The sequence below is a fragment of the Callorhinus ursinus genome, unplaced genomic scaffold (genome assembly GCF_003265705.2).
Source record: "Callorhinus ursinus isolate GAN/ISIS: 27379988/994484 unplaced genomic scaffold, GSC_fseal_2.0 scaffold8, whole genome shotgun sequence".
NCBI lineage: Eukaryota > Metazoa > Chordata > Mammalia > Carnivora > Otariidae > Callorhinus > Callorhinus ursinus.
Genome location: NW_027397070.1, coordinates 45,616,225 through 45,640,373, shown reverse-complemented (window position 1 = coordinate 45,640,373; position 24,149 = coordinate 45,616,225). Strand labels below are relative to the sequence as shown.

The following is a 24,149-nucleotide window of genomic DNA, read 5'->3' as shown; positions in this document are numbered from 1 at the left end:
CCCCTTCTACCCTTGCCATAACTTTTTTGGTCTAACTTTTAAAATACTCCGTGCCCTTATGGCCATGTTGCCTTCAAAGCTGTGAAGAGATGAAACAACTAAATGAGTTTTCTGTGCAAAAACTCCTGATGTCATATTAATCATGTATGATTTAATTTGAATGAGGTTATCAATTCTGGCCTAGTGACATCTAGATAAAAGCAGGCTCAGAACAAAAAGAAATTTACCCACCAGTCAGATTTAATAGGCAGAAGAAAGTGGACCAAATCGAGTCCTGAAGAAAGGAGGTCCTGGAAAGCCAGCGTGGCACAGAGGTTACGTGCTCTGGAGTTGCAGTCTGGCAGCGAGGTTTAAAACCTGGCTCTTCTACTTATGGCCTGTATGACCTGAAGCAATTAATTTATCCCCTTGGAGCCTCCGCTTCTTCCCATACACATTATAGTATCTTCCCTATATAAAGCCCTTGACAAAGTGCAGGCATACCTCATTTTATTGTGCCTCACTTTATTGCACTTCACAGATACTCCCGTTTTTGACAGATTGAAGGTTTGTGGCAACCCTGTGTCAAGCAAGTCTATCGGTGCCATTTTCCCAACAGCATTTGCTCACTTTGTGTCTCTGTGTCACATTTTGGTAATTCTTGCAATTGTTTAGACTGTCTCATTATCACTGTATTTGTCATGGTGATCTCTGATCACAGCTCACCTCACTGAAAGCTCAGATGATGGTTAGCATTTTTTAGCAATATTTTTTAATTAAGGTATGTACATTGGTTCTTAGACATAATGCTATCACACATTCTGTCAACTACAGTATAGCGTAAACCAAACTTTTACATGCACTGGGAAACCAAAAAATTCATTTGACTCACTTCATTATGATATTCATTTTATTGCAGTGGTCTGGAACCAAACCCATAATATCTCTGAGGTATGTTTGTACTTCCCAATTGTCAATTATCATTATCAGACCAAGGAAGGACTTCAGAAGGAAAATTATTTTTAAAAGCACTAAATGTAGGGGCGCTGGGTGGCTCAGTCAGTTAAGCATCTGACTCTCGGTTTCAGCCCAGGTCATGATCTCAGGATCTTGGGATAGAGCCTTATGTCAGGCTCCGCACTTGGAGGGGTGTCTGCTGGAGATTCTCTCTCCCTTTCCCCATCTCCCTCTACCCCTCCCCCTGCTTGCACACACACTCTCTCTTTAAAATAAAATAAACCGGGGCGCCTGGGTGGCTCAGTCGGTTAAGTGTCTGCCTTCAGCTCAGGTCATAGTCCCAGGGTCCTGGGATCGAGCCCCACATTGGGCTCCCTGCTCAGTGGGGAGCCTGCTTCTCCCTCTCCCACTCCCCCTGCTTGTGTTCCCTGTCTCGCTCTCTGTCAATTAAATAAATAAAATCTTTAAAAAAAAAAAAGTACTAAATGTAGGCATTTGTTTTCTACAGTGTTTTCCAGGCTAGCTAAAACCTGAAAACAGCTTGCCCAATAATTAAGGAAATGGTGATTTACCTACTTGGTAAAATATTCTGTAGTTGTTAAACACTTTAACAATGAAGACTATGTAGCAATATGGAAAGCAATGTAGCAATACTGGGTGATTCTGAAGGACAGCAGAGACAGAAGACATGGTCGTTGGGCAATAGTTAGAGAGCCAAATAATTAACAGTGTGAGGTGTCATAGGATTGAGAGTTGAAAGTACTGCTATGCAATCATGATTGTACACCTGAAACTAATTTAACACTGTATGTTAACTATACTGGAATTAAAAAAAAAAACTGGTACAGACTAGGAGTGATTCATAAATTTGTGTGGGATATGGAGGCCTAGATAGGTCAAGAAAGAGTTCTGGACCGGGTGGGAACTGACCTAGGCCTGGAAGAATGGACAGAATTTGTCAAGTATGGAGGAAAGGCCACTGCAGATAGAGGGCACAAAAGGAAGCTCCACTGTGTAGAGGGAGGAATAGGCAGAGATGAGTTAAGAGACTTGAGAGGTTATGGCCAGAGAAGGTCATAAACTGGGGTCACACTCATTTAGAACCCTGAATGCCAGGCTGAGTTTTCTGAACTTTATGCTTTAATAAGCCCTTTAAACACACAGAAAGCAACACATGAGGAAAAATGAGAAGCATGGATACTGCTGAAAAGCAGTCATCTAATCCCCCATAAGGAGACAAGGGGCTGAGCTTTGGGGACAAACGGGAGAATTGGAAGCAAGGGGCTGCTACAAGGAATATTTAGAATGTCACACCATTTCTTTTGTCCTTTTTTGGGGGGAAGATTTTATTTATTTGACAGAGAGAGACAGCGAGAGAGGGAACACAAGCAGGGGGAGTGGGAGAGGGAGAAGCGGGCTTCCCGCGGAGCAGGGAGCCCGATGCGGGGCTCGATCCCAGGACCCTGGGACTGTGACCTGAGCTGAAGGCAGACGCTTAACGACTGAGCCACCCAGGCGCCCCTCTTTTGTCCTTTTAACTCACGTGGCTTCCCCCCACTCCCCTGTCTTCCCATTTATTTCCTTTCCGGACTGCTATGGGCTACCGATTTCTCCTGGCCTAGAGCTCTCACCAGTTCCTCTCATATCCTCAAAAGGTATCTGATCATACCTCCAGCCCTGCATCTGGACCAGGCAGTGTGGAAGGAAGCTTTTGCTGGGAAACAATGCCCAGACCCCGACAGGGAAAGACACTTCTTTCCCACCATTTCCATCAGTCACTCCCCCCACGGCTGGGATGGGGCATGAATTTTTCCCACTCAAAACCAGGACACGAGGAGTGTGCCTCGGTGTCCAGTGTACCTCCAGTCTTCCACTTTAGCCCACATCACTACGCACACCTGAAGAACCAGTATTTGAAAAAGGCCGCTACAAACCTTACCTTCTCTCAGGAGGTGGTATGGCAGCGAGGGCTTCCCAGCACCCCTTACGGCCAGTACAACTTTGACCATCTCTACAAGGCAGGCCACATCATCCAGCCTCCCCAGATCAGCAGGGCCCGATGCAAGAAACCCACTGGCCTCAAGTCCTTGCGCTCTTCAGGTCCCTTAGCAAGGGTCACCTCCCAGGCTGTGAAGACAGAAAGGTCTGCCAGTCTTAAGAAGCAGCTGAAGGAATCCAAGCCAGCAAGTGTGGGCCAGGAAAAATCTTGCCCTCTCATCCCTCATTCCTGCAGGGATTCAGACATGCCAGGTCTGTCACTTTCTCCAGACATGAATCTGGAGGAGAGGGAAGCCTGGCTGCCACCCCCTGAGAAGGAGGCCAGAGCCTGGGAAGCCATCGTGCTGGAAAAGCTGAACAAGCGCACCGCCCGATGGATCCAGAGCAAACGTCCTCTGAGACCTGGGGTATCCCCCAACAAGTGGCAGAGATTTCTGCACCAGCAATATGACTGGAGCCACATCCGGGATGAGCTTACTTCTGCTAGCGACCTGGAGCTACTGAAACAGCTAGAGGAAGAAGAAACAGCAGAATTTGAGGAGGAAAGTGTTATCCTGCCCACCCAGGAGAGAGAGAAGCCAGAGCTGTTGCTCCCTGTTTATTATAGGTACGTTGGCTGGGGCCTCAGGCACACCTTTGAGAACCTGTGGGTCCCCTTCCAGGACTCCGGGGTTGGTTCACATTCCTTATCTCAGAACACGCTGTCCCACCAACCTCGTGTTCTCCACTGTCAACTTGTTCTCTATGATCTCCTTAAAGTAAGGTGCTCAACCAGGTACTACTGACATCCTGGGTTGGACAATTCTTTGTTGTGGGGGGCTATCTTGTGCCTTGTAGGATGTTTAGTAGCATCCCACTGGATGCCAGAAGCACTCTCCAGTTGGGACAACCAAAGATGTCTCCAGACTTTGACACATATCCCCTTAAGGGACCCCAATCGTGGTTCCTGGCCTTTCCTAGCAGACTGAGCTATTTTGCTGTCTAGGTGCTCTCAGAAATGTATCCATACTGAGAGAGAGAAGGCAGAGATCTCAAGGCTCTGAGGTTTGGTTCTGTCTCACTTTGAATAAGGGGCCACTGTGTCACTGATGCAAAAACTGACTGGCAACCAGACAGAGAACTAAATAACCTGAGGGTTGATTACTGCATATTTCTCAGATTGCTTTCTTCTCACTTGTAGCTCGAGGGAAGACCAGAGCTATTACAATATCTGATTTCCAAAAGTGAACTAAAAGTGAAGTGGGAATCCATTTATTTGTTCATTTATTGGACAAACATAAACTGCCTTCCTACTCCTTGCCAGGTACTCTGCAAGGTGCTGGGAATACAACGTAAACGAGAGACCCTTTAAGGAGCTTATGACCTGTTCACTGGGGTTGACAGTCTTTAAATAACCACACACACAATGAAGTGAAGTAATGTAGGAATTGGTTCTCTTCCCCAAGTCCATGTAACCTCTAAGGGCACCATGTTAAAAAAGGTACTCCTGGGAGCCTGGCCACTGTACCATGCTGCCCAGTGGCTGCAGGAGTGGCTCCACTGGAGGAGGAGGAAGGTGGCTGCAGACAGGCCCTTCTGGCGGGCCTGAATATTCATTTGGCACTTTGGGACAAGGCCAATAGTTAAACATAGGTGTTTTCCAGATGTTCATGTGTGTGTGAGGTGAGCTTAAAGAGGAGTGAGCTATGGGTCTGCTGGAAGGCAGGAGGCCCATCTCCTCTTTCCTACCTTTCCCTTTTCTCTCTCTCCCTCCTGCTAAGATTGCCCAATTACTTGCCACAAGTGCAGAGAGCTGAAGCTATGCCTGGCAACAATGAGACTGCTGAGGATATCAAAGCAAAGAAGAACATCTGCCAGCCCCCAAAGCAGAGCCACTTCCGGCAGGTGAATCATCGAGCTGGAAAGTTTGCTTACTCCACAGACAACACCTATGAACAGGAGATATACTTTGGTAATAGAGCTGGGGTGCTGTGCTGAGGGCTGAGGTGGACATGGAGCAGGGAGGTGGAAGGCAGCCGGGGAATGAAATAGTCATGGGTGTGGATAAGAGGCCCTCGAAGACCAACATCCCCTCGTGACTAGCACAGGAGGGTTGTCTTGGCAAGGGGCAGGCAGGTATCTGTTGCCCCATTCCTTGCTCTATCCCTTTATCTTACTAAGAAGGTTGTGGAGTGTGGGGTTGTAAAGCAAACAAGATTTGGCTTGGAGAACAACTACCTCTTCTCCTTTCTCTCCTTTGGCGATAATCCCCCATTGAGCTGCTATATTAGAAAAAAATCACAGGCTTTGAAGTCTGGAGGATCCTGGCTTAGCCCTTCCCTACTAACTTTAGCAAATTATATAATCCCTCTGAGCCTTATTTGTAAAACGATATTAACAAAAATGCACTTAAAGCCTGGGTGGCTCGTCAGTTAAGCATTTGCCTTTGGCTCAGGTCATGATCTCAGGGTCCCAAGATCGAGCCCCACATCAGGCTCCCTGCTCACAGAAACCCTACTTCTCCCTCTCCTTGCTCGTGCTGTCTCTCACTATCTCTCTCTCTCTAATAAATAAATAAAATGTTTTTTTAAAAAAAAGCACTTCAAGTAAAGAATAGACAGGAAAGCATCTATAATGCTTCTTGCTCAATGCTCAATAAATGTCCATTACCTTCCCCTTCCATCTTGCTATCCTTTCAGTGCCTGGGCTTCCAAGATGTATGATCTAGGTCTGTATGTTCCAAGCTGTTTATTCTTCCTTGCCCCCATCTTGCTCCTAAACTGTCAACTCAAAGTCTTCTTAAAGTGTTTTAACAGAATTATTCAGATGAAGTTATTTATGACTGATGAGAAATGAATTAGATACCCCTTTATTGGGACTTAGCTTTTCATAGGGGACAATGCCTGTAAGTTAAGGCAGGTTCTGCCTTGGCCTCCAAGCCTCTACTAGCTCCTATTTCCAAGCAACAGTCACCTTCAAAGGATGCCCACACTTCGTGGTAATCATGAGTCTTTGGGGCTGAAGAGTAAGGCAGAAGGAAATTGAGTGTGATCCTGGTGACTGAAAACCCAGCAAGAGAGGAAGGAGGGTGGTACTAGGGACTCCTTACTTCTTTTATCTGTTCACAGATCAAGTCCAGATCATACACCAGATTGGTGGAAAGACAGACCACATTTTCCTGGAAAACCTCAATTGCTACAAGAAGCAGCTGTCTAAAGTCTTCCCCGAAACCCCAGAAAGGTGGACTTCCCAGCCAGTTCCTGAAGCACGTAAGCAGGAAGTGGGTAATAGGGGTGATGATGGAAGTGCGCTATTTTTTTTTTTAAGATTTATTTATTTGAGAGAGAGAGCGCGCGCGCACATGCATGAGCGTGTGCACAAGCCAGGGGAAGGGGCAGAGGGAGAGGATCTCAAGCAGACTCCCTGCTGAGTGCAGAGCCCCAAGCGGGGCTCAATCTCACGACCCTGAGATAATGATCTGAGCGGAAATCAAGAGCCAGACACTTAACCGACTGAGCCACCCAGGTGCCCCAGAAATGGGGCTATTTCTTTAAGGACTCTGTTTTACAGGCTGGGCATCACCAGGATGGAGGGGAGTCCCTTCCTACTAACTAAAAATCATCTCATAAAATTATAAAACACTAACTGTAACTAGAAAGAGCCTTTGTGGAACATCCATTCAGTTGAAATCAGATCAAACTTAGGTGTAACCAAGAGATTTAGGGCCAGGAATTACCAGTGAGGCAGGACCCATCTTCTTCCCATGCTTCCAGAGGAAGTTACATCAAACCCTTGATCCAGCACTCTACCTTGTCCCTTTGGGCTGGTTCTACCTTCCCATTCCATTCTCAGGCCCATACCTGTCTCAGGTACTAGGGTCATCCTCTGTTCTATATTTCTGTTTCATAAGCATGTTTTTCTTAATTCTGTGAGACAGAGAGAGGGAAGGGAGTTGGCCAAGAAATGAGCTTATGAAACAAAAAGTGCCCATCCTCCAAGAGACTATGTTTCCATGTCCCCTGACTTTTCTTTGCAGGGTCACTGTCCTGGTGGGCCCCTTCATGTGCAGAAACTAATGGTACTAGTGGAGAAAGCACCCCAGCAAAGCCTAGGACTGGGTCTAGGCAAGTCCCCTTCTAGGGCTTCACCTGCTTCATTAGAGCTGAGACGCTAATCATTCCTACAGTAAGGCACTTTGGAAATACTTACTGATTTTGTGATATTTGTTGATACTTAGGTGACTTTGAGAATGCATTTTATAAACCATTAAGTGCTCAAACTCAAGGAATTATTATTAGTATACTACTTTCCCCACAAGGCAACTGTATTGTGTATGCCCTCCCCTCTGAGAATAGGCAAAACCACAAAGAAAGACAGTTGATCAGCGGTTGCTAGGGGAAGGGAGGAATCGGCACAGGGTTTCTTTTTGGGGTGATAAAAATATCCTAAAATTAGACATTGTGATAGTTGTACAACTCTGTAAATATATTAAAAACCACTGAATTGGATACATTTTAAAAGGATGAATTTTATGGTATGTGAATTCTACCTCACAGCTCTTATAAAAAAACAAATCCCCCTGCTGGATTCACATGTCTCACCACCTGTCTCACTGGCTTCACACTTTTTCCCGACTGTGCTAGATGCCTGCCCTCTTTTCCCCAGAACATAGAACATCTAATGAACAAAGAAGCTCTAGAATCTTTCCCACACTTCTTTTTTTAAAATAGCGTTTGAAATTGAGGGGGCCTGGCTGGCTCAGTTGGTGGGAGTATGCGACTCTTAATCTCAGGTTCGGGAGTTCAAGCCCCATGTTGGGTGTGGAGCCTACTTAAAAAAATAATAAATAGGGGCACCTGGGTGACTCAGTCAGTTGAGTGTCTCCCTTCAGCTCACGTCTGATCTCGGGGTCCTGGGATCGAGCCCCCTGTCGGGCTCCCTGTTCAGTGGGGAGTCTGCTTTTCCCTCTCCTTCTGCTCCTCCCCCCTGCTCATGCTCTCTGTCTCTCTCAATCTTTAAAAAAATATTTGAAATTAATCTGGGAGAAGTAAAGTCAGAATAGTAACAGACACACCTTCTTATAACTATTTCATTCATCGTCTCATTCAGGAAATACTAGGTAATGAAAGAATCTAAAAAACAAAAGAAAATTCCTGGAGTTAGGAGGTATGGGTAGATTTTTTTTTACTCTCCATTTTGATTGAATTGAAAACCTTAGATGATGATTTCTTTAAAATGATGAAAATTCTCAAGATACAAAGTGTACTTCTTGCTATATAGCCTTAATTTCCCCCAAGTTGTGATATAAAACTCTCTAGTACACCCAGATCATTACGGTTCTTCTCTGGTAAGCACAGGTCTATGGTACAAAGTGAAAGGCACCATCTGTTTCTGCCGACAAAGTATACTGTGCCTTTTATCCCAGAGAAAGCCAAAGGGTTGTCTGTGTGCTCGCGTCAGAGGACTTTTGATGTGGAATGTGGCCAGTGGATGTGTTTATACCTGCCTAGAACTCAAAGGGCTGGAAGCAAAATTAATATTGGCAGTTGTGCATGTTTATTCCCACACAGGTTAAATATGAGAGATCCAAGGCTTTCTCACATCCTTTTTAACTCCCTGAGCAGGAGGATATAGGAGGAAAGGGACTAGACTAATCCGGCCACTAGTCACTTCCATGGGAGGGATTTCAAGCAGGCTGAGAGGAGAGAAATGGGGGAGTACCATAGTATCGACTCACTGGGAGCTGACCTGTCTGGAGGTGGTTCTACCTCTCTGGCTGTAAACCCTGTACTGCAAAGGAAGCCAGCCCTCAACAGGGTGACGGAGTGCCCCCAGCTGGGGGAGAACCATTTGGAGGGTATGCTCTGTATAGCATCTGAGCTAAACTGCCTCGGAGTCTCAAAGACTCTCTTCACATTAGAAGAAAGAAATGGCACTGCCTTTCTTGCTCAAAGGAAAGAAAGGATTTAGAACAAATCTAAACAAGTTAGTTAGAATGAAATCTTGAAGAGACACAAACCTTTGGTAGTGACAGATTAGAGCATGAGGCTAAGCAATGCCACAGATCATGAACTTGGTAATCTGGAAATGTTTTTATATTTTTTGCGTTCTCCACACAACTGCTCTTCTTAGGAAGAGACTTTCTGAATCTGACACCAGGGAGATCACAAAGTCTAGAAAACGTAACAACTATAACTGTATTTTTATAATACGTTCTGTCCTCAAATTTCCAGCCGTTGTCATAATGAGGAAAAACTCAGAGATGTGAAAATCTCTCAAACTTAGCAGTTTGTAGCAGCATTCCTCTTCCCAAATTAGAAACATTAAAAAGAAACATAAAAAAGTCAGCACCTGGCTGGCTCAGTCAGAACATGTGACTCTTAATCTTGGTGTCATGAGTTCAAACCCCATGTTCGCTGTAGAGATCACTTACAAATAAATAAACTTAAAAAAAAAAAAAAAAGATTTGAGAGAGAGAAAGCATGCATGTGTGCCCGAGCAGGGGGAGGGGCAGAGAGAGAGAAGCCTCAAGCGACTCCCAGCTGAGCTCGGGGCCTGACAGGGGGCTCGACCCCAGGACACTGAGATCATGACCTGAGCCAAAATCAAGAGTCAGACGCTTAACTGACTGAGCCACCCAGGCACCCCAATAAATAAACAAACTTAAAAAAAAAAGAAGGGGTGCCTGGGTGTCTCGTCATTGGGCGTCTGCCTTTGGCTCAGGTCATGGTCCCAGGGTCCTGGGATCGAGCCCCACATCGGGCTCCCTGCTCGGCAGGAAGCCTGCTTCTCCCTCTCCCACTCCCCCTGCTTGTGTTCCCTCTCTCGCTGTGTCTCTCTCTGTCAAATAAATAAATCTTAAAAAAAAAAAAAGAAAACCTAAAAACTAGGAATGGACAATTACACTCTAAATTGCAATATATCAGATACTGAATTTTGAGCAAAACCTTATTACGTATAAACAAATTTTATTGTTATATTATGTATATGTGTATATATATGTTAATATATATATACATTATATTAAATGTATAAAAAGGCTTATATATATCTCAGTTCCCCCCATCATGGCTTTATCATGTCTGTCATCAGGACTTTTCCCAACTCCCTAGGAGTTGTACTTAGTTCCCTGTATAACCATGGGAAAGTTTGTTCTCAAGAGTTTTGTTTTGCCTTGGTGTTGGTCAGGAGCAGGATGTAATGGCAGCTGGGAACGCAGGGCCTAGGGCAGGGGGTAAGCCTATCTCACACTGCATAGCCTGCAGGCCTGTAAAAGGAGCTCCGCGCTGGACGGCTTTGCCCACTCCAGTCAGAGATCTGCTGCCCCAGGTGGGTGAGGAGGATGCTGCCATTAAGACCAGGAGACAGAAGAAGCAGAAGGAGTCACTGAAGGAGGATGTGACTTGGGAACTGGTGGTCCTGCAGAGGATGCTGCAGGAATGGAAGACTGCCTGGGCTCTGAGTGAGTGAAGGGGCAGGGGTGGGTCCAGAGATACCAGTAAACATGTGAGGGAGGAGGTTCTTACCTTGGACTCGTGTTTCTCATCTATGAAAAGCCATCCCTCTCTTGTGAAAACATACAAATCTGGTTACCTCATCAGGGTGTCACTAGAGGAGAGCCTTTCTATCTAACCCTCACCATATGGTTTTCTTCTCATTTCCCTCCCTGCGGCATAGTCATTGAGTGGCACCATGAGACAATAGAGGGCCTGCTGCAGCGCTTGGTGGACGTGCATGATGACATTCGCATCCAAGCCATCATTACATGTGCCACAGCTGCCGTAGAACGGCCCCGGATTGCCACCAGCCAGGGGGACTCAGGTGAGAGCCAGAACTTAACTGCTTGAGAATATAAGCAACTCATACAGCCACAGGCAATGATAACTGGTATGGACCTTCGAGCTTATCTGAGATCATTTTACAAATGAAACCAAGGCCCAGAGACTGGCCTGAATATACACAGCTTGTCAGCAAGAGATAAAATTCCTGACTTTTGGTCCAGTGCTTTCGGTACTACATTTCATTACCTTTTGTTTGCTCAGCAGGTTCAAGGAAGTTCACATTGTTCCACCCTGAGAGATCCCATTTGTAATAGCCCCAAATTATATATAGTTTGTGTGTATATACATATACATTATATATATATATGTATATACACACACACTTTTTTATATAAACCTAAGTTTATTAGGTTTTCCTTTTTTTTTTTTTTTAAGATTTATTTATTTGACAGAGAGAGACAGTGAGAGAGGGAACACAAGCATGGGGAGTGTGAGAGGGAGAAGCAGGCTTCCCGCCAGGCAGAGAGCCCAATGCGGGGCTCGATCCCAGGACCCTGGGATCATGACCCAAGCTGAAGGCAGACGCTCAATGACTGAGCCACCTGGGCGCCCCCCATCTAGCCTATTCTTAACAAATGGCATAGCAGCCTGCATTGATAATAAGACAGACAGATTAGAAATCCTAAAATCTTAGTCACAGATCCAGCTCTGCCACTTCTTGGGAAGTCAGCCTATCTGAGCTTCAAATTCCTTATCTCTAAAATGAGGATAATTGTGGACTAAAGGTTAACAGGCCCTTTCCCCTTCTACTTGAGAATTTGGGCTTTAGTTAAAATGCCTACCTGTTGCCCTGATCTTTATAGGCAACATTGCTTATAGTAAACATGAACTCTGATAAATCACATCTGGACTGGGAAAACTGCAATGAGATAGAAATGCCTTAAGGAGGTGCCATCCCTTGGGCTTCCACGAGTGCCGTGACTTCTAATAGGCAGGCCCTTTGTGGGCCTGGGACTAGATCTATGGACTTGTTATAAGACATACTCACTGCTGTGGAACATAGCACATGTCCCCAGAAGACTCTGGACGCCGTCCGAAGTGCCTGGAGAACTCTGGCCAGAAGGAATGCCTGATGCTGCCCTGTCGGCAAATCGTGCTCCCATCCTAGATCCTTCGAAGATTGGTGCTTCGTGTGGTCTGCGAGGCTTGTGAGTCTGACTGCTCCGATCTAAAAAGACTCCCGAAATGACATATTTCAGGTGAGCTCTGCAGTTAATACCTGCCTTGCCTACTTCCATGAGGGCTGCCACACTGAATGAGATGACTACGAAAACACTATAAACGGCAAAGCACCTTCTAAGTATAATTGCTATTATTATTAAAAATACAAAAATAGGGCGCCTGGGTGGCTCAGTTGGTTAAGCGACTGCCTTCGGCTCAGGTCATGATCCTGGAGTCCCGGGATCGAGTCCCGCATCGGGCTCCCTGCTGAGCAGGGAGTCTGCTTCTCCCTCTGACCCTCTTCCCTCTTGTGCTGTCTCTCATTCTCTCTCTCTCAAATAAATAAATAAAATCTTTAAAAAAAATACAAAAATATAGGGGTGCCTGGGTGGCTCACTCGGTTAAGTGCCTTCAGTTCGGGTCATGATCCTGGGGTCCTGGAATCGAGCCCCGCAGCGGGCTCCCTGCTGAGTGGGAAGCCTGCTTCTCCCTCTCCCTCTGCCCCTACTGCTCCCCCTGCCTGTGCTCTGTCAAATACATAAAATCTTAAAATACAAAAATATATATGATAAAGACATCGATTTTCATCACTAAAACTAATGGTGAAGGTCGCCATAGTCTAGCTGGAAACCTTCTGTGGCTTGAATCCAGCTGAGGCCAGGTGATCAAGGACTGGGAACAGGCATACCCAGGATAGAAGTAAGCCATAAAAGCCTGCCCACTGTAGGGGCTCAGCTAAACTCCAATTATATTAACTAGCAGTAAGCACCAGCAACTGAGACTGAGGTCAACCACTATGTGGCTATGGGAAAGAAACTGTGTTGGTGAAAATCAAAGGGGCTAGCACCCTCTTACCTGGTTCTCTTTTGATCACAGACAAGGAGACTGGGAAAGCCCCATCTGTCCAGGACTTGCCAGAGGTTCTACAGCCCGCCCTGGAGGCTGCTCTTTGTGACAAAAATGCCAATGTGCGGATGGCAGCAGCACTATGCCAGTGTGCCATACAGTCGCATAATTCCCTTGCCCAGGACATCATGCACAGTGTCCTTTTGAAGGGTGAGTAACTCCCTGTCACTTCTGACCTGGGAATATGGGGTAAAGACAGGATACCTCACCACCAGCTTTTCCTAATCCTTTCTTCAATATCTGTGAGGTCTACTGTATTAGGAGATTTGGGTTTATATTCATGAACGCCAGAGAGAGTGGTTCCTAGGCACTTTTATAAAATAGGTACACTTCCACCTAGTGGTACCTGGGTGGCTAAGTGTTTCACAGATGCATCTGCCTAGACACCATGCCCCCCGTTCACACAAATTCATTTGAGAGAGCGAGCATGTGAAAGCAAGGTGGGGGAGGGGGCAGTGGACAGGGGGAGAGGGAGAATCTTACACACACTCCATACCCAGTGCCGAGCCCGACATGGGGCTTGATCTCACAACCCTGAGATCATGATCTGAGCAGAAATCAAGAGTTGGACGCCTAACCAGCTGAGCCACCCAGGTGTCTCACAAATTTACTTTAAAAAAAAAAAAGTTTATTTATATATGTATGTATGTAATCTCTACACCCAGCCTCAGAATCACAACCCCGAGATCATGCTCCTCTCACTGAGCCAGCCAGGTGCCCCATGCACAGATTTAATTTAAAAAGATGACATAACAATATTGAATACTTTCTGAAAATTAAATCACTTGAATACATTGTTCTTCCATCTTTGCACATTAACTCACCGGTATCATCCACACAAACTGTTGGAGTAATACAAGCAAGACAGTTGTCAGGTGCCCAACTTGTCTGACTGCTCTCTGAAAGAGTGCCTGTTCCTTCCTGTCCTGGGGGCACTGAGGAGATGGGCAGACAAGGATAGCTGGCTGACTGGTTTGACCTTCTGCATATAGACCCTCAACAACTTAATCCATTTGTCTTAAGAAAGTCTCTACTCCAAGGGCACCTGGGTGGCTCAGTCAGTTAAGCCTCTGCCTTCAGCTTAGGTCATGATCCCAGGCTCCTGGGATCAGGTCCTGAATGAAGCTCCACATTGGACTCCCTGCTCAGGGGGAGTCTGCTTCTCCCTCTGCCCCTCCCCACTGCTTGCACTCTCTCTTGACTTCTCTCTCTCCAATAAATAAAATCTTAAAAAAAAAGAGAGACAGAGAGAGATGGAGTCTCCACTCCAGGCTTCCCAGTCTCTAGGTGAAGGAACAACTGTATCTCTCACCCAGGACATAAGAGCCTAGGGCTGTTACCCAACAAGAGCGTTTTAGGATTTGGGTGGCTCAGTCGTTAAGCATCTGCCTTTGGCTCAGGTCATGGTCCCAGGGTCCTGGGATCAAGCCCCACATCGGGCTCCCTGCTTGGCAGGAAGCCTGCTTCTCCCTCTCCCACTCCCCCTGCTTGTGTTCCCTCTCTCGCTGTGTCTGTCAAATAAATAAATAAAATCTTAAAAAAAAGAAAAAAGAGCTTTTTAGGATTTGACTTCTCAGGTTAAGATTTTCAGTCTGTATTTAAAACCTTGATATGATCCATTTTAATACAGGCTTTGACTTCTATACTGAGCGGGGCACAGGGGAGTAAGATACCAGGCAGGTAATAGCCTTCGGTACCAACCCTGAGGCTGTTCTCTCTGCGGGGAGAACAGATTGCTATTTTTTTCACCCTACCCGACAGGTAATAGCGTGGACAGCTGGGCTGCAGCTCAGTGCTTGGCTCTGGAAGGTGCTGCCACATACCCCGTGATTAAAAGGATCCTCCAGCAGCTGTTCAGTAAAAAGAATGACGACACTGAGTACCAGTCTTGTATGCTCCTGAGCCATCTCAGTGAGAAGACGGTATGTGTTCATTACAGGGTCAGAGAAAGAAACCAAGTTATGGGGAACATTTGAGTCTGAGGTCAGTTCATGTAAGGAATCGAAAATGCAGGTGGCTGAGTAAGATGGTAAGTGTAGTTAAGACTGGACTAAATGTGTGGGTGACCTGGGGTAGAGAGGCGTACAGGTAAAAGGGACCCAGCCACCTGAGACAAAGGTGAGGAAAGTAGGCTGCAGGTGGTTTCTGCGTAAGCAAGAAGAGTTGTGATATGTAGAATGTGCTTCTGCCAAAAGTTTATCATTGAAAACTGCAGACCTACAAGTGTGTTTACTTTCAGTAGAAATGTGAAACTCACAAAGATTGAGGCATATACAAATGATCTTAGGAGTAAAGATAGTAAAAGAGAAGGACCCGGGAATTTTCTGTTCAGGTTACTAAATGTGTACTTTGTTCCCTGATTTAGGATTCCAAAGTCAGTTGGCTCAGATAGAAGAGTGCCCCATATCTTGTAAACCCACTCTTTCCTTGGCTAGGGACGGGCACCTCATGTACTTGTGACGTTACTTAGGCTGAATGCCATGTTAGGATCTAACACTTCAAGGCTCCAGCATCTCTAAAAGTTATCAGGAATATCCACGTAAGTCTTCCATTCCTCAGACCCTGATACACACCATGCTTGCTGTGGAGCTGAACAGCTACCAGTGGAAGGACCGGATCATAGCCTGCCGGGTTCTCTCACAGGTCGGCGGGAATGTCAGTTTGGTAAGCCTTCTGTGTTTCCGGACAGAAAGTCTAAGCAAAAGGAGGTTGGTAAGCCCTTCCACTTTTTGCTGCTATTTAATATCCCATTCTTACCGAGCAGATCTTTGTCTCTACCTTGCTACCTTAGTCCTAACCCAGAATTATCTTCATATGCCAACATGTCTTTCTGACTCAGGGCACCTGGCTTCTTAGCATGGTGGCAGTTCACCAGTTGTAACCCACACACAATGAAATAAGCAAAAAAAAAAAAAAAAAAAAAAACAACCCTAGGAAAATTTAGAAACTTTTATAGTACTTTGACATTGCCTTACCATGAATGTACTGGGGGGGCGCCTGGGTGGCTCAGTTGGTTAAGCGACTGCCTTCGGCTCGGGTCATAATCCTGGAGTCCCGGGATCGAGTCCCGCATCGGGCTCCCTGCTCGGCAGGGAGTCTGCTTCTCCCTCTGACCCTCTTCCCTCTCGTGCTCTCTCTCTCTCATTCTCACTCTCTCAAAATAAATAATAAATAAATCTTTAAAAAAAAAAATGAATGTACTGGGGCGCCTGGGTGGCTCAGTTGGTTAAGCGACTGCCTTCGGCTCAGGTCATGATCCTGGAGTCCCGGGATCGAGTCCCGCATCGGGCTCCCTGCTCGGCAGGGAGTCTGCTTCTCTCTCTGACCTTCCCCCCCTTCATGTACTCTCTCTCTCTCTCAAATAAATAAATAAAATAAAATAAAAAAAACAACAAAAAACCATGAATGTACTGTGTAAGTACCGGCCAATAACATTCCTCACCACCACCCCCCGCCCCTGCCAAAACTGGTCCTTCACCAGATAGTTTGAGAAGCACTGACTTAAACTATCCAACAACCCAACCATACTTAGTGTCTATGTTGGCTCTGAGTGTTCAGCACACAGAGAAGGTATAAAACACAGTCCCTACTTCAAAAAGGCTGACATTATAGTTGGAATAACAATACTAACATACACAAATGATTCAAGGACAAGTGATAAATGTACAGTACGCTCTTATAACTTTTCAGAGAGAGACATTAGTGTAGGCTGAACCTATCAGAGTTCTGGGAAGGAGTGTGGAACAGCTAGGCAAGACTTGGACAGAACATAAGAGGGACTTCCAGGTGGAGGAAACCTTGACCATCATTTGAGCTTTCACTTGACTTGCTTCTTGCCATTATTTTTAAATCATCTTCAGCTGTCTAAATGGGGGCTTCCCCTTCTTCCTATGTGCCACTATATCTTTTCCTTCTAATACCGAGTACCTCCAAAATGGCCCAGAACACCGCCGTTCTCATGAGAAGTTAACACCCTCCACCCTTGGACCCTCACATTTTGAGCAGAAAGCACAAAATCTGGTCATTCAGTATAATCATCTGAAGATGTTTTAGTCTGAGTTAATTCTGACCCAGTTGCCAGGGACCCTTCCTCTTAAGTCCTGACCAGCAAGCAGCACAGTCTTCACCTGGGAGCTTGTGAGAAGGGCAGAATCTCACCTCAGGCTCACTCAATCAGAATCTGCATTTTAACATCTTATTCATTTGCACATTCACCTCCTTAGCACCTGTCACTCAGGATTGCCAACTGAAAATAAAAAGACATGCAGAGCAGGCAGGGGACTGACCTGGCAAAGATGACAACTTCACGTCAGGCTGCTGGAATGAAAGGCACCATGTCCATCAGTCCCTCTACTCATTCAGTAAGCAGTGTCTGACCACATCCTACATGCTCAGCACTATGCCAGCATTAGGGATGCAAAAATACTCTTTTCTTGGTAAATGTTATAAATAGCTGTAACAGAGGCAGCTGTAAAGCATTATGGGGATTTCCTATGCTTACAGAGGGCAGAGGAGAGTTCACAGAGATGCTTTCTGAGAGAAATCCTAAAAGAGTAGGGAAAAACATTCCACCACGCAGAGGTGGAAGAGAGATGTTTCAGGCAGGGAGAATAGCTTGAGCACATTGACACAGTGAAGAACTACAACTGTAGTCATCTTGGTCTCTTCCCTTCTGAATGAAGTACTAATATATAGGGTGGCCAACTGTCCTGGTTTGTCCAGGACATGAGTTTTAGTCCTAAAACCAGAAAAGTCCCAGGCAAACTGGGATGAGCATCACCTTATTAGTGTATAATCATCAAATGTTAAGTCCCTCAAGTACAGATAACATTGGTCCTGACATAGTATAGCAGTTTAAAGCAGAAAGCTTATAAAACAGACTGGGTCTTGAGTCCTGGCTCTAGCATCCAGCAGGTTAATCTTGGGCAAGTAAACCTAAGCCTCCCTTCTGTCATCTGTAAATGGTAATCTGCTTCATTGGACTGTTTGGGAGGATTAAGTGATGGGTAAAAACACCTGGCACAGTACCAAGCACAAAACTGATATTCAATAAATGGCAGCTAATTATTACTCCTATTTATAGGATATGAAACATAAGTTGATCCAGATGATGCTGAGTGACTGGAATAAGGAAGTAAGACGTGCAGCTGCCCAAGCTCTGGGGCGAATGAGCTTTGGGAAAGAGGTGTACAATACCATCAGGTAAAACCTAGTTAACATGAACTCAGGGAAACTTTTCTCTTCTTAAGTGTTTAGGAAGCCTGGGATCCAGGCAGCCAGCATCTGTTGAGCTGCTTCGTATGCTCAGCATTGTACGGGGTCCCACTGCAGGATTATTTTAAAAATAAAAAATTACCAGTCCCTATAGACACTAACAATGTGGCTAAGGAAAGAATCAGAGTGCCCATTAGGTGTTAAGCACTGTTTTGGATGTTTGAGAGTTCAAAAGTATGACATGATTCTGATTATATAGGCAAGATACACAAATGCTTTGTAAGGTCAACTTTCAGGGAGGATGGATTAGACTACATAGGCAGAGAGAAGGAAAGACATTCCAGGCTGGCAGCCGAATACAAATACAAAAATGAGGGTGGCACATGTGAGGACAGTGAAGAGAACTTGACTGTAGCAAGAGCTACATGAAAGTTTCCTTTATGGAGCCATTCAACATCGTTTAGTGCCCAGCATATGCTAGTAATAGGGGTTGAAATAAGACAGTTGCGATCTCTCCCCAGTGAAACTTAACCTCATGGCATAAGGCTGACTAGGAAAGGGTGGGAATGGATAATGGAGAGCCTACAGACGTTGGATTTTATTTTGAGGGCATTACTGGTGGTGGTGGTGGGAATGCCAAAGTTTAAGGAAGGAAAATAAAAGCACTTGTGCCTTCCAGAGTCAAGCTGAGTCAAGGAAATTTCCAGGAGCGCGTGGAAGCTCTCTCCCTGATTGGTGGGCTCAAGGTCATGACTGCCAGGCTTCTCCCAAGCTTCCTGAGCTGCTTCTCTGATGACTTCATGGCAGTTCGGCGGGCAGCCTGTTTGGCAGCAGGTGCCCTGCAGATCCGCGATAAGATGGTGAGTCAAAGAAACACATTCCCATCCTACCTGATTAACCTGAAGAGGGCATTACCCTGAGCTTCCCTTGTGCCTACTACACTCACCATTCTGTGGACACACAGAATGAAAGATCAGAACCGGGAAGGTGAGGGGGTAGATTGGCCACATTCAATGAGTCAGTTAGGACCACATTTAGCTCCCAGGGAGCACAAGACTTAACTCTAGAGCACATCCTTGAATCCTGAATCTTGTTCTCACCTCAGTTATGGGCTTTAGGATCAACTCCAGTGAATGGAGTTACAATCCCTATTAGGGGAAAACCTGATTGGAGGTGTTCTAAAGAAGCCTGTATGACCACAGAACTATGGGTTGAGGAAAATCAATCTAGATAGGAGATAATTCAGCTAATACACTATGTGTGCAGGCTAGTACTTCAGCTTCCAGCTCATTTGTCACTAGAATTGATAGAAGCCCATTTTTCAGTGATAGCAAGGTTTAGAGATAAGAGGGGTCCCTGCCTCTGGTTCATTCTTACTCTGATTCTCTCCACTCAACACTGCCCTTTTATTCATCCCAGGTCCTTGAATGCCTTTTGAATCTGATACAGAGGGATCCTTACTGGAAAATCAAGGCATTTGCCATTCAAGGTAGTATGGGAGTGGCACCAGCTTTTCAACCTCAAATACCTTCTCACATGCTGGTATAAATCCCCAGACTCTCCCTAGGAAGGGGACAGAATGTAGGGGAAGAGATGGTTACACCTTCTCAGAAGTTCTTGCCTGAGAAATTGAAGATTATTTTCTTCTTTTTAATTTTTCGTTAAGGATTCTGAGTCTAGGTTTATGTCAATCTGTTAAGGCAAAGGGCTAAAAAGACAGTCCCTGCCAACGGATTTAGTACTAAGTTCTAAGTATGTATCTGCTATTGGATACACTTGCTCTGGAGGCCTCAACTACAGGACCCTGTAAAAGTCAGACCAGACAGGGGCACCTGGGTGGCTCAGTCGTTAAGCGTCTGCCTTCGGCTCAGCTCATGATCCCAGGGTCCTGGGATCGAGCCCCGCATCGGGCTCCCTGCTCCCTGCTCAGCTGGGAAGCCTGCTTCTCCCTCTGCTCCTCCCCCTGCTTGTGTTCCTGCTCTCGCTGTCTCTCTGTCAAATAAATAAATAAAATCTTTAAAAAAAAAATAAAAGTCAGACCAGACTTAGGATTGCTGCCGATTTAAAACCCTGACCTCAAACTTCCCTAGAGTTTCTTTTTAGGGATTTTTGGCATTCCTGCTCTCGTTGACCATCTTTGCTTTAGGTAAACCTGTTAAGTAGTTGTGTCTCCTTTCCCCATTATCTTGCCTTGACTAGGCTGGTCCTCTGGGCTCTCTGTCCCATGTCTCATTCCCTACATAAGTCAGTCAGTCAGTGTATTCTCACATCCTAATGGGCACGGAGGGGATGGACCCCCCCCCCCCACAGGACTCCCTTGGAGATGTCCCACTCTAACCCATCCCTAAAATTCTAGTGATAATTGTCATCTAAAAGAGAAGACACTAGCAAAATAGTTTAATGTCTGCAATACTTAATTTAGCAGGCAGCTGTCTACATACTATTACTGTTATTTGTTAATAAGGCCATTTCTGGATGTTAGGATACAGCCAACTCCATCTTAAGTGACAGTGGAATATGCTGTCCTCTAATCTCTGCAGCTTTGGGTCAGATTGGCCAGGTGAGTCCCCAGCTGACAGACCTCCTGCTCTGGGCCATCCATTATGAAGAGTCACCAGGTGTACGACTGGAAGCCTGCCGTAGCATCCTAGCCCTCAATCTTCAAGGGGACCGGGTCAGAGACACCTTCCTAGATGCGCTGCTCCTAGAGAACCATGAGGCTGTTCTAAAGTAAGCTGTAAACCTAAATCCTGCCACAACCTCTTGTACTGCGAACTCTCCCATCCTTTTTAACAGAATATATCCCTGCCTTTCCAGGATGCCTAATGGCTCTACGTACAGGCTCACCTGTGCCATTCACCTACCTACCTAAGTGGGTAACAGAAAAACTGGCCTAAATTGAATGAAAAGTCAGGTTATGTAGTTCACCTTCCTGTTCTCCATGCCAGGTGGCTTTAAATGATTCATTTATTCAGCTAACATTTATCAAGTGCCTACTGTGATGACAGGCTTTAAGAGTCAAACAGACCAGGGGCGCCTGGGTGGCTCAGTCAGTTAAGTGGCTGCCTTCGGCTCAGGTCATGATCCCAGGGTCCTGGGATCGAGCCCCATGTCCGGCTCCCTGCTCAGCAGAGAGCCTGCTTCTCCCTCTCCCTCTGCCTGCCACTCTGCCTACTTGTGCTCTCTATCTCTCTCTGTCAAATAAATAAATAAAATCTTAAAAAAAAAAAAAAAAAAAAAAGAGTCAAACAGACCAGAGTTTGAATCCCAGCTCAGGCATACACTAGCTGTGTGAACATGGGTAGCTACTTAAACTTTCTGAGCTCATTTTTTCAGATATCAAATGCAGATAACTGTCTGCCTTATGGGTCTGTGGCAATGATTAAAGGGATGACATGTCTAGCATCCACTATAAAAGTGTTCAATAAATGGTACCATTAGTATCTTCCCGAATATATCATCTTAAAAACTAGACAACATCCTTATAAGCTAAGCATCATACCATTTTTGCAGATAAAGCTTAGCAAAACCGCAGTTAGGATTGGGATTGGAATTTAGGATTCTTGATTGATCCTACTCCTCTATTTTCTACCCTTATGCTTTTTTTTTTTTTTTTTTTTTAAGAATAAGAACGATCTGGGGCGCCTGGGTGGCTCAGTCAGCTAAGGGTCTGCCTTCGGCTCAGGTCATGATCCCAGGGTCCTGGGATCGAGTCCCACATCGGGCTCCCTGCTCAGTGAGGAGTCTGCTTCTCCCTCTGCCCTCCCCCCCCCGCCCCCCGGCTCCTGCTCTCCAGCTCGCTCTCTCTCAAAAATAAATAAATAAAATCTTTAAAAAAAAGAAGAAAAAAGAGTAAGAACAATCTGGGACACCTCGGTGGCTCGGTTGGTTAAGCATCTGACTCTTGATTTCAGCTCAGGTTGTGAAGCCTGCTTAGAATTCTGTCTCTCCCTCTGCCCTTCCCACCCCCAACTTCCTAAATTTAAAAAAAAAAAAAAAAGGTAAGAATGATCTAAGAAGTTCCTTTTATCTTTCAGGGAAATTCACCAGGCAATGAAGATACTCAACTTAGAAAATGAAGGAAACCAAGAAATACTTCAGAAGATCAAGAACAGGGTAAGTGCAAGCCATGTTTTCAAGAGAAAATTCAGGACTCTCAAGAGTTCCTCAGACCCTTTTCTCCATCACAGAAATACTTTCTACAACCACACAGTTACCGTATTTTCTGAAGATACAAAACATTTATGCAAAAATCACATCACAAAATCCTAGTAAAGACAAAGTAAAAACAATAATCCTGCCAGCCCAATCAAGTAACCCTCAAAATGGGTTATTATTTCTGAAATACTTGTTTTTCCTTCCCCTCCCATTTTCTCCCCACCATCAACTAAACCCAAGTTGTTCTTTTTTATAAGTAGACCTAAAGAAGGAATGAGTGACTGGAGCTCGCCCCCTTGATTTTTTCCTTTTTAACTTTCCTTAATCCCTAAACTGCGGTTTTACCAAAGGAATGCTCTAGCTGAACAGGTGGTTCTAATTTTTCAAAGCTGTTTGATGAGATGAAGAAATAGAGGGACAAAGACTTTAAAAATATAAGATTCTTTCTTCATATAATTCACAAAACCAGCTTCACACAAAGCAAGCATTTCTTTCATCATGCCCAAAAAGCTAAAGTAGATTTTTCATTAATGGGTATAAAAAATGTCCAACCAACATCAGAAGAATGCTGAGGGATTGTACCACCTAATACCAATAAGCACAATGCAGTAAGTTACTTTATTAATGGTTTTTGATGATTTGCAGCCTAATATAGTTTTTTTAACATCATTTCTTTTGATCTAGATTCAAACACTAAGCCAAAAGGACTTGCTGACACAGAAAATATTCAAGATAGAGAGGGTCATAGGAAAAGTGAACGAAGAAACAAAACGTGTTTACTTGCAACCCAAGGAGGGGCAAAAACCACTGAAACTCCATACTTTTCTACAAGAAACTTTTCAGGGTAGGTTTCCAAGCGGTGAGTCGTATGCCTTGACTCCTTTAACAAGCCTCTTCTGGGATCTGGACATTTGGGGAGTTTAGTTTCTAGCCCTGTAGGAAGAGTCAGGAAAGGCTGCTACCTTTCGTTTTTGGCCACCATCTTCTCAGTCCTTTTATTTTTTTTCTGTATGCTCCCTGGCTTTTACTTGCTATTTTGTCCCTTAAAAAAAAAAAAAAAAAAAAAGAATGATGGGTGCCTGGGTGGCTCAGTTGTTAAGCAGCTGCATTCGGCTCAGGTCATGATCCCAGGGTCCTGGGATCGAGTCCCACATCGGGCTCCCTGCTCAGTGGGAAGCCTGCTTCCCCCTCTCCCTCTGCTTGTGTTCCTGCTCTCGCTGTCTCTGTCTGTCAAATAAATAAATAAAATCTTAAAAAAAAAAAAAATGAGGTAGTTCTAATTGAATGGATTTGAAAATTAGGTCAAAAAATGAGAGGTTAGGAAAACACAAAAACTACTGTTATGTTTGATTAAGCATCAAAACAAAGCCTTTTAAATTTACCTTTTAATAGTAGTTACCTCTGGAAAGTGGGGTTGGAGAACAAGCTATCACTTTATGTATACCCATGATTTCCCAACTTAAAAAAAACTTCATGAAGTTCTCAACCTTATATAGCTGCACCTGTCAGTTATGGTGATAGGATCTTAAAAGTTCCAGACAACCTAAATGAAGTGCAGACATCAAGCTATACCAAAATATACTTACAAAATCTGCGTGCCCAGGCGTAGCAGCAGCCTCAGATCATTCAGTCAGCTGCCTACCAGCCACCACCCCAAACCCAGGTCTTCTGGCTCCAAGTCCAGTGCTCTCTCTGGTACACCAGGCTCTCTTCCACCAACCATGAGAACAAGTCACTTGCCAGGTTTGGGGAAGATTCCTCCAACTGCCAGAAAAAAATGAGAGTGGAAAGTAACTTGAACACCAGCCTTCCTTTCCTTCATGGCCAGCTTGCTACAAGTTGGTTGACTGAGGCACAAGTAGGTGACATGCTGCCCTTTGGGAGCAATGCCAGCTACTGATGCAAACAAGCACTGAGCAAAAACATAATACACTCAACTTTTCCAATAGGATTGTG

At 45.0% G+C, this 24,149-nt stretch overlaps 2 protein-coding genes across 8 annotated transcripts in view; one reads left to right on the top strand and one right to left on the bottom strand.

The window, feature by feature from the left end:
- RIOX1 (ribosomal oxygenase 1) overlaps positions 1 to 24,149 on the bottom strand; it is a 31,763-nt gene that overhangs the window by 4,884 nt on the left and 2,730 nt on the right. For 3 of the 6 annotated variants that reach the window (XM_073895526.1, XM_073895528.1, XM_073895527.1), the window contains exons 2-4: positions 23,156 to 23,957; positions 11,743 to 11,922; positions 2,876 to 3,443 (exon numbers count right to left, since the gene is read on the bottom strand). The gene's annotated coding sequence lies outside the window, so the exon portion shown is untranslated. Of the gene's footprint in view, positions 1 to 2,875; positions 3,444 to 11,742; positions 11,923 to 22,792; positions 23,958 to 24,149 lie in introns of those variants that run through there. The other 3 variants (XM_073895529.1, XM_073895524.1, XM_025869699.2) reach the window with 3 other exon arrangements.
- HEATR4 (HEAT repeat containing 4) overlaps positions 2,661 to 24,149 on the top strand; it is a 34,992-nt gene continuing 13,503 nt past the window's right edge. Inside the window, exons 1-14 of one of the 2 annotated variants that reach the window (XM_073895523.1) lie at positions 2,661 to 3,541; positions 4,695 to 4,885; positions 6,042 to 6,182; positions 10,172 to 10,375; positions 10,591 to 10,734; positions 12,792 to 12,971; positions 14,583 to 14,743; positions 15,381 to 15,485; positions 17,905 to 18,023; positions 18,715 to 18,895; positions 19,455 to 19,524; positions 20,576 to 20,765; positions 22,073 to 22,151; positions 22,878 to 23,037. In XM_073895523.1, coding sequence (XP_073751624.1) covers positions 2,661 to 3,541; positions 4,695 to 4,885; positions 6,042 to 6,182; positions 10,172 to 10,375; positions 10,591 to 10,734; positions 12,792 to 12,971; positions 14,583 to 14,743; positions 15,381 to 15,485; positions 17,905 to 18,023; positions 18,715 to 18,895; positions 19,455 to 19,524; positions 20,576 to 20,765; positions 22,073 to 22,151; positions 22,878 to 23,037 — 2,806 coding nt within the window. Of the gene's footprint in view, positions 3,542 to 4,694; positions 4,886 to 6,041; positions 6,183 to 10,171; positions 10,376 to 10,590; positions 10,735 to 12,791; positions 12,972 to 14,582; positions 14,744 to 15,380; positions 15,486 to 17,904; positions 18,024 to 18,714; positions 18,896 to 19,454; positions 19,525 to 20,575; positions 20,766 to 22,072; positions 22,152 to 22,877; positions 23,118 to 24,149 lie in introns of those variants that run through there. The other variant, XM_073895522.1, reaches the window with a different exon arrangement.